Consider the following 9,606-nt stretch of genomic DNA (forward strand, 5'->3'; position numbering starts at 1 on the left):
CCTGAAGGTACCTGAGGAATCTTCACCTTCAGTGGCACTGTCCCCTCTGGTCTTGAATTTTCCTGATGTGCCTGATTAGAGGCCTCTGATGAGAAGTTTCTCCTGGCAATGGATATGTTTTACCAAAAAAAGCCTTCCTTAAATGCATCAGTGCATAGCAGAGAACTTGAAAACCTTATTACTCATTCTGTCAGACTGAGATTATAGTTCAGCTTCTGAGAGAGTGTGGGGTTTGCCTGTTATGCAGGAAGGTTGGTGAGGGGAAGTGTGTGTGTTCAGTGGTATCACCCTACCCACTCTGAAAATGGGAAGGCACATCAGGTAAGATGGAGCAGCCTGCATTGATCTGCAGGTGGGGGAACTAGAGGAATAATGTGGGAATTTCACAGCCTCAATAGCTGGAGATCCAGTGCAGAGCAGGAGATGCACTCAGGAGTGGACACTTGACAGTGGAGTCATACTAAAAAAAGACAGAAAGAAGGATCTTTTCTCCCTGGGAGTGCCTCCTGTTGAAGTGTTCCGGAATTTTGTGCCATTTGGATTTTAACTGGTAGCAGCCACACGGGGGCACGGCAGAATAAAGCAGCTCTCCTCTCAGCTGCCCCAGAGTGCACTGCTTGGCTACAGTGCACTGAAATGCTCACAACTTGTGTGAAAGCAGGCCTACTGTTCTCCATGCTCACATAGAATTATTGGCTTAGGTCAGAGTCTAAGTAGGTGTTTTCTTTCAGAACACTTATGCTAAGCTCCACATTCCAAATATGCCTTTTTCCAGAAATCTGGTACACCTCCTATGCCACCTGAATTCTTTACAGAATGTGTGTGAAAATAGCTATCTGTTTCCTTTAAATTTTTAGAAAGGAGACCCATTTTTCCCCCTGTTCATTAAATAATGAAGAAATTCTTTTATTGGTAATGCTTTGGGGTTGAGTTTTTCTCCTGCTTTGTCCACTGTCGAATCTGAGTGACTGCCAATGAGAAAGTTTTTCTTTCTACAGGCAAAACTCTGCAGGGTTGTGTTCTGGTCTGTGACATTAATCCCTTGTTTCTCCCACAGCTGTGCTGCAGAGAAAGGTGGAAGAGGTGACAAAAGTCTGTGAGAGTCGCCGCAAGGAGCAGGAGCGCAGCTTTCGGATCGCATTTGATTGAAACACTCCCAAGTGCAAAGGATGAACATAAAGCCTCCACAGAAAACAGAGGTGTTTGGGAACTGAGGACTGAAATGATGACCCAGCTTTGTTTCTTTTCTTACAATAAAATGTGTTGTTTGTTCAAAGCCAGTCTTTGTGGTGTTGGCCTGGGTTTCACCTGCTCCCGTAAGAAACTGGATGAAGTTTGTGCAGGAATAGTGTGTGCTTTGTGCTCCAGCTGTGCCTGCAGACTGGTAACAGAAATGCTGCCTTGGAGGGCTCTGCATGGTTTTGAACAGCCTTGTTTTGTTTGTGTGGGTGGCTGGAGGTGTGCCTTCTGTGAGAAGCTGCCAGAAGCTTCCACCATGTCCAGCAGAAGCAGACACCAGAAGATGGACAAGTCACTGCCCAAGGCAGGGCCAATTAGGAAAGGTGACAATGCCTCTGTGGAACAGTTTTAAGAAGAAAGAAAACGAAAAAAAAATTATGGCACAGTTGTAATTGCGGCCAGAGAAGTGCAGGGTGAAAACCTGTGTGAGAAACAAGGTCATTGGACAAGGAGGGAGGGCAAAGAGCTGTTCCAGGTGCTGGGGCTGAAATTCCTCTGCAGCCTGTGGTGAGAACCATGCTGAAGCAGCTGTGCCCTGCAGCCCACAGAGGACCACGGGGATGCAGAGATCCACCTGCAGCCCATGGAGGTGCCCGTGCCAGAGCCAGGGGCATGCCTGAGAGGAGGCTGTGAGCCCTAGAGGTGCCCTGCTCCCAGGCTGGAGCATTCTGTCCTTGAAGGACGGCGTGGCAGAGTGCCCCACACTGCAGCACTTGGAGGGCGGCTGCTGCCTGTGCGATGGGCTCACACTGCAGCGGATTGCAGAGAGCTGGTGCTGGTGAGATGGACTCAGATCAGAGAAGTTCAGAGAGAACTGTCCCCCGTGGGAGGGACCCCGCGGTGTCCCTGACATCGGGAAAAGCACAGCAACTGAGCGCAACCCCATTCCCGGCGCTGCTGGAGCAGGAGGGACGGGTGAGGGAAGGTGTTTCTCAGGGGTGATTTTACTTCCCATTATCCTGCTCTGCTTTAGTTAGTAATAAATTTATATCTCTTAAGTTGAGCCTGCTTTGCCCGTCATTTGATGAGAGATCCCTTCCAGTCCTTATCTCAACCCTTGAGCCCTGCATTAAATTTTCTCTCGTCTCTTTAGCTGCAGAGGGGAGCGAGTGTTTTTGGGGGATGCTTGCCATGCTTGTTTACCAAGGCTGCGCTAAGTGCAGCACCTCGAGGGCCGCTCTCCCCCGGCTCCGGGCCGCTCTCCCCCGGTCAGGGCCGCTCCCCCCGGTCAGGGCCGCTCTCCCCCGGCTCCGGGCCTCTCTCCCTCGGCTCCGGGCCGCTCTCCCCCGGCTCCGGGCCTCTCTCCCTCGGCTCCGGCCCGCTCTCCCCCGGCTCCGGGCCGCTCTCCCCCCCGGCTCCGAGCCGCTCTCCCCGGTCAGGGCCGCTCTCCATCCCGGCTCCGGGCCGCTCTCCCCGGTCAGGGCCGCTCTACCCGGTCCAGGCCGCTCCCCCCGCTCCTTCCGGGGGCGGCTCCCGGCGCACCGCGGGCGCTGCCGGGGCTTGGAGTGCGGAGCGGCGGGGCCATGCGCCGGTGAGCGGGGGATCCGCGGGTCCCCGGGGTCCCCAGACTGCCCTCACGGGCTCGGCCCCTCCGCCGGTCACGGCCCGGGCCCGGTGCCACCCCCAGCCCCCTTTGCGGGCGGCCCGGAGCGGCTCCGGGCCCGGAGCGGGAGTGCGGCACGGCCCGGGTCTGGGTCCGGGTCTGGGTCCATGTCTGGGTCCGGGTCCGGGTCCAGGTCCGGGTCCGGGTCCGGGGCTGGGTGGATTTGTGGTCTGTCTGCTCCGGAGCTGGTGACCCCGGAAAGGGAAGAGCGCTGTGGAAATTCGCAGTTTCTCTTCAGCGTCGCGATTTTATTTCTTTTTCCCTTCCCTGACTCATTTGAAACTGGCAGTGTCTGTCTAGATGCTGATGCAGGACGATTTCGGTCAATAAAAAATGATTGCATGTGATTTTAAAGTAAATAAATACACCCCCCCCCCCCCCCCCCAATACAAAAACACCCGAAGACTTCTTGGGTTGTTTTCAGAGTAGCCCCAAATCTGTTGACTTTTCTAGTGACGTTAAAGGGAGCTTTGGTCACGTAGTTTTGGTTTCTTGTTTTTTTAAATCCCGTAAAAGCAGCCCAAGAGGTGGCGAGGCTGTAGCAAGGATGTGTTTTGAGCAGTGTTTCCCCTGTTGCCTTACTGACCGTGCCTGTGCTGTGGTTGTGTGCCCCAGGGTGAACAGCAGCCTGTCCAGTGATGAGCTTCTCCTGGAAGACTTGGAGACGGAAGGAGAGAGGCAGCTGAAAAGCCTCCTTCACCACCAGCTTGACACCTCTGTCTCCATCGAGCAGTAAGTCCTGATCTGGCCTAGGTGTGGTTTGAGAGAGACCAGCCCCCTCCTGTCCCCCAGTTCCTCAGTGCTGAGCTGTTTGTGCTGTTGTGTTGCTTTGGCTCACAGGTGCAAGTCAAAGCGGAGATGCTTTGCCCCTGCAGCTTTTTACAAACCTTTTGGGGAAGAGGCTGCGGGGGCTTTGACCCTGTCACAGTTCCAGGCCCTGCAGGAGAGTGACAAAGAAACCTCCTCTCTCCGGGAGCTGGGGCTCTCCGACTCGGAGATTCTGCTCTGGAAGAACCAGGCTTCAGCAAGGAAGGTGGGCATGCTCCTCTAACCAGGTCAGGTTCCTCTGATCCTGTGGCACTCTGGTAGATAATTCCAGTCCTTTGTAAGCCATTGGTAAAGAATGGCCACTCCTTGTATCCCTTTAGCCCAGCATGATCCTACATTTCTGCTGGTCTCTTTTCTTTGGTGGAATGGTCAGTATTCAAAGATGTGCTGGAGACAGGAGTGGGTCCTTTGGAACACAGCAGGACATGAGTGTATTCCTGCATCTGCCTTGATCTCAAACAAACCATTTCATCTGTTTATACCTGTGCATGAAGGTTTTAAATGCCAGAAGAGAAAAAGGAGAAAATATTTCAAAGCACCTCAACATCCTCCTTTGAGTATCCTGATATATCCCTGGATCCCATTACTGATTTGAGATGGCTGTCTGTAGGGAGTGCACTCTTCAGGAGCCCTGGGATAGCCATGTGGAAATAGTGCAGAGCTGTCAGGCAGAGTATGTGGTGGCTCCTCCCTGGGTGCTCTTCCAGCAGGTTTTTCAAAGGGGAAAAACACCTTCCCCACCTTCACCGTTTCTTTTTCACACTCTAGAGACAAGAGGTTTTTGTGGTTGTCCCATGTCAGGTGCACTGGAGTGTCCTGCTTTTTAATTTGCCAAATTAGAAAATGCAAAACAGGACTTGGGCTGATCCTTGGCTTCCCTCTGCCTCTTGTCTTCCTGAGTGATAGCTGTGTGCAGGGGAGAATTGTCTGTGATAATCTGGGGTTTGCCTCCTTTTCAGCTGAAATCATTACTTGCTTTGGTGTTTAAATGCAAATCCAGCCCTGCTTGGCCTGATTAAAGCTTGGTGTAGAGAGGGGTGGTGTTAATTTAAGAATGAAAATCAATGTCATCAGTACCAGCTGTTATATTTAGTATGAAATGAATTCTGGGATGTTCAGAAAAAATGATTTGTATGGAAAATACTACTCTGACAGAAAAAAAATGGTAACATCAGGGTGTATCTTCTACAGGTTCTGAGAGAAGAATATTTAGGGAGAAGGCCTAAGTCAGATGTGCAGCTTTGGAGGTGGAGGGCCTGAGTGAACGATTCCACCATGGGTGATGAATAATGTCAGCTGAGACAGGGAGAACTTCAGATGGCCTGGGGAGCTCTTGGTGAAGTACTGAGTGCAGATTTCTGTTATTTCCAGCTGCTAAGTGGCAGCTTTTTTTGAAAACAAAGTACAACAAATGATTTCTGGGAATTGCTTTTCTGTATAAACAGCCTTTTGTGCCTCAGGGAAGCTGTGAAATGGTGAATGAAGGAGCTGTGCAGATGTGGGGCAGAGGTACCATGGGAAACTGTTAGGTTGTGCTCAGTGCAGGGAGAAAGCCTGGTTTCTTGCCCAAGGCAGAAGGATCTGCCACAGTAATTCTCAAACTGAATTTGAGAACAGAAAATCCACCCACAGCCCCATAAAAGCGTGTTCTTTGTCTTCTGATCAAGGTGGATGGGGGAGCAGAAGTGCCCTTTCAGCAGCTGGGGTGTGCCTCTGTGCTTTGGCAGCATGGAGTGGCCCGTGCAGTGAGGTTTGTTTACCCAGGGATGCTCCCTCCTGGCAGCTGAGCTGTGAGGGCTGTGCTGCAGTTCCTCTGTGGTTTCTGGAAGGCTGCTCAGTGATGTTTGTCAGGGTTTAGTCCTCAGCATTAACCTCCCCTCGGGTGCCAAGCAGCAGCTGGGGGGTCCACTTTTCAGCAAATAAGGTTCTCAGGGTCATAGACTAAGAGCTTGGTGGAAACTTGAGCTTGGGGTTGCTGTAGGTGTGGGGAGAGAAATGCCAGAGGATGGTTGTGCAGTCTCTGCAGGTGGCTATGGAAAATGGCTGTAGCTGTCAGAGGGACAGAGGGAGACAGGCCAGGGAGAGGGAAGCAGCACAGACAGCTGATGAGAAAGGAGCTGTTTCTCCATTTCCCTCAAGAACCGAGCTTGCTGCGTGCCTGTATTTGTCGTAGCCTTGCAGTGACTTGGTGCCCTGGGGGATGGCTCCCAATTGCACCCACTTGCAGGGCTGGGGCTGTGACTCGCTCTGAGGAGGAGCCCCGTGCCATTGCTGAGCCAAGCCGTGCTTGTTTTCCAGGGCTGTGGGCTGGGGGCAGCCCCGGAGGCCACGCAGGAGCGGCTCCATGCCATCCAGGAGAAGCTGCAGGAGCGGCAGCGCATCCTGGCGCTGCCGCAGAGGTTTGCGGGCAGCAAGCAGCTGAGCCGGCGGGAGATGGAGATCGAGAACGCCCTTTTCCAGGGAACAGACCGACACTCCTTCCTCCGGGCCCTCTACCACGAAGGTTTGTGGGCTCAGGGCTCTTCTTGCCTGGGCTCTGGCACACAGAGCCAGCCTGTGTGGGAGCCCAACACATTCCTGTCTGGCCTTCTGTCTCTGAAGATGTGGTTCTGCTTTGGTACTGTGTGGGAGGAGATATTTTGCTCTCTAACAGCAGCAGGCAGAGAGTTGGTTCTGTGAAGGGTTTAATATAGAGGCTTTTTAAGTCCATTTCTGGAGAGCATGGATCTCCTTGATGTGTTGCATGTGGTGCAGAGCAACTTGGGGTGTGGGAGAGGAGCTGGGGTGATGCTTTGGTAGAGCCTCGAGGTCTAAGTTACACAAAGTGCCTGTGTGGCACTGGAGATTGTTCCTTCCATGAGGAAACTGCAGGGGGTGAAGGAAGCAAAGGCACAGAGCAGGTAAGAGGAGGAATGGATTGTGAAAGCTTAATCCCTGAAGTGGAATTGGATCCAGTCGAAGGCTGGGAGATGCTGCTCTCACATTTGTCCTCATTTCCATTAAAGAGAATTAAAGGAGATCATTGATGGATCTTCTTTAAACCCAGGAGCTTAATCTGATGTCCTTGAAAGCAACCCCACAGTGGTACAGGCAGGCAGCATGGCCCATCCTGCATGCACATGAAGGAGGAGGAAGATGTGGTGAAGGAGTCCCTAGAAAGTGCTGAAATGTGGCTGCAGATAAGCAATTGTGAACATCTCTGAAGAAAAGCTCTGATGTAGCACAGGTGGAGCTGCTACTCTCTGCAGGTTCATCCTGAGCTGGAGAATCAGCACTTGCTGGAGCTGCTCCTGTTTTAAACAACCTGCAGGGCCTGGCCACAGAGGCTGGGGTGAAACAGGGTTTCTCTCTTCTGTGTCTTGCAGTCTGTGTGTTTTCCAGGTTATTGGTGATAGTTACCATGTTTCTCTGTTATGAATTAGATGACACTCAGAAGAGGGCAACAGATGAAAAGGACCCCATGGTTCATCTGGAGAGTGTTTACCAAGAGCTGCTGAGCAAGAAGTGCCCAGAAAAAGTCCAGTCTGCTACAAGTGACCCCTGCTTGTCCCCTTCCCCAACCCTACAGAGGGCTACAACTGAGGAGTCATCACTTCCAGACCAGGAGGAGCAAGCAGAACAGGCAGCAAGTCCCAGTGTTTCTGCAACAAAGCCCCACCAGTCCCCTCCAAGGCCTGTGGTTATTAAAGAGCCAGTTGAGTTTGTTCCAGAAGAGGAGATCCTCAAGAACCGCCTCTCAGAGGAAGAACTCCAGAACATACCCAGGTTCTCATCCTACCATCCAGGGGAGCCCAGCAAGGTAAGCTGAGCCGAACCAGGGTTTATCCTTGCTCGGCAGGATGCCCTGAAGCTGTGGCAGTAGGCAAAGACTCCTCTTTGCTGTTGCCTTGAAGTTGCTCGGCTGATGCTCCAGTCTCTCCCAAGAGGGAGAGCAGTCTCTGCTCTGGGGGGAAAAGGGACCTTGGGCTCTGCTGGGAGGTCACCATCCTGGCAAAGAGTTGTACTTGTGAGCACAGCCCTCCCTGGCTCCAGCAGGTCACCTGTCAAGATGTGCTCTGGCTGAGGTCTGCTGTCACCTTACTCAAACTGTGCTTATCTGGTAGCTGGAGATTATTTAGTTTATAAATAAACAGAATAAATGGAACTGTTTTATAATAAAATTAACCTGTCAGTGCTTGATGCAGGTAAGCAGGGTGATGTCCTGAGTTCAGAGCTCCCTTTCTCTGTACACCCACCTGTCCTTTAAATGCCACCATTAGCATGTGGGTGTGAGGCTTGAACTAATTCACACTGTGGAGCTGTACAGACTTGGGACCAGGCTGAGGAGTGTCTTTGCATGGCAAAGGCTGGCTGACCCTCTTCTCTGTTACAGGTGCTGTATTTGAAGAACCTGGCTCCCCGAGTGACAGTGAAGGACCTGGTGGCCTTGTTTGCTCGGTTCCAGAAGGAGGACAGCCCACTGATCCAGTTCCGCCTCCTGAGCGGCCGGATGAGGGATCAGGCCTTCATCACCTTCCCTGGTGAGTTGCTGCCTTGTGCCTCTCAGTTTTTCCCTGACTCCCAAAGGTGTCACATCCTCCTGCAGGGCACTGTGCTGCTGGCAAGCCTGCCTTTCAAGAAGCAGGAGAATTCACTCCCTTCTCTTCCTATCGTGCCATGGTCCTTTCCCTGGGTTGGAAAGGTTGCTCAGTGATGTTTGTCAGGGTTTAGTCCTCAGCATAAACCTCCCCTTGGGTGCCAAGCAGCAGCTGGGGGGTCCACTTTTCAGCAAATAAGGTTCTCAGGGACACAGACTAAGAGCTTGGTGGAAACTTAATCTCGGGGATGCGTCTCCCAGGGCAGAAGCGACGTGGTCTGTCACGTGCAGTGTTCATTCAGCATGTCAGCGTGGCTGCAGGATCCCCTCGCTGCACTAGAGCAGGCTGAGTGGCCATCAGATGGGAGCACCCATAGGAACACTCTGTGCCAGCACCTGCTGGGTGCCCTGTGCCTACTGTGCCCTCTCATTGCAGACACGGAGTCAGCCCAGAGCGCCCTGCGGTTGCTGAACGGCTACAAGCTGCAGGGGAAGCCCCTGGTGATTGCTTTTGGGAAAAGCAGGAAGCATTTGTTGGAGACTGACTCTGCCATCCCCAGCTCCTCTGCTGCAGAGAACGCTCCTGCCACCTGAGGGATGGAGAACCAGCAGCCTTGTGGATGTCAGTGAGCTGCAGGAAATCTGTGGTTGAACGTGGGACAGGGAAGGACAGGTGGGAGCCAATGTGCAGGTCCAGTAATCTCAGAGTGGGGAAGAGAGAGCTGGGGCCTGGGCTCTTCTTGAGACAGGCACTGCCCGTACACTGTTATGGCAAGGAGGGAGGGAAGAGGCCAGGTAAATAAATGCACTTCTTGTGGTATTTCCTTAGGGTGTGTTTATTGATGCTTATAGTCCGTCCACAAGTCTTCTAGAGTCCAGTGTGCTGCACCCTGCTGCTGCAGGACTGTGTCCACACACTGCCATGAGCCCTCCAAAGCAGCATTTGTGCATCTCAGCAGCCTGCAGGCAAAAGAAGCACAGAGACCACACTTCCCCAGAGACTTCAGACACTGTCTTAACTTCTCCAGACCAATACAACAAAGACTATTTGGAACAAACAACACATTTTATTACAATAAAAGAAACAAAACCAGGTCATGATTTCAGACCTCTAACACCTCTGCTGTTTTCTGTGGAGGCTTTATGTTCATCCTTTGCACTTGGGAGCGTTTCAATCAAATGCGATCCGAAAGCTGCGCTCCTGCTCCTTGCGGCGACTCTCACAGACTTTTGTCACCTCTTCCACCTTTCTCTGCAGCACAGCTGTGGGAGAAACAAGGGATTAATGCCACAGCCCAGAACACAACCCTGCAGAGTTTTGCTTGCAGAAGAAAAACATTTAAGTGGGGCTTTTTTGGTA

At 52.3% G+C, this 9,606-nt stretch overlaps 1 protein-coding gene across 2 annotated transcripts; it reads left to right on the forward strand.

The window, feature by feature from the left end:
- The first annotated feature begins 2,683 nt into the window (after nt 1–2,683).
- RBM41 (RNA binding motif protein 41) lies at nt 2,684–9,069 on the forward strand. Of its 2 annotated transcripts, none has more exons than XM_015626151.3 (7): nt 2,684–2,770; nt 3,458–3,574; nt 3,683–3,875; nt 5,969–6,173; nt 7,093–7,469; nt 8,043–8,190; nt 8,683–9,069. In XM_015626151.3, the coding sequence occupies exons 1-7, from the start codon at nt 2,763–2,765 to the stop codon at nt 8,838–8,840; spliced, it is 1,206 nt and encodes a 401-aa protein (XP_015481637.1). In that variant the 5' UTR covers nt 2,684–2,762; the 3' UTR covers nt 8,841–9,069. The 2 variants fall into 2 exon arrangements, with proteins under 2 accessions (XP_015481637.1, XP_015481636.1); XM_015626150.3 differs by lacking the exon at nt 2,684–2,770 and adding an exon at nt 2,935–3,164.
- Nucleotides 9,070–9,606: the final 537 nt, after the last annotated feature.

The sequence above is a fragment of the Parus major genome, chromosome 4A, assembly GCF_001522545.3.
Source record: "Parus major isolate Abel chromosome 4A, Parus_major1.1, whole genome shotgun sequence".
NCBI lineage: Eukaryota > Metazoa > Chordata > Aves > Passeriformes > Paridae > Parus > Parus major.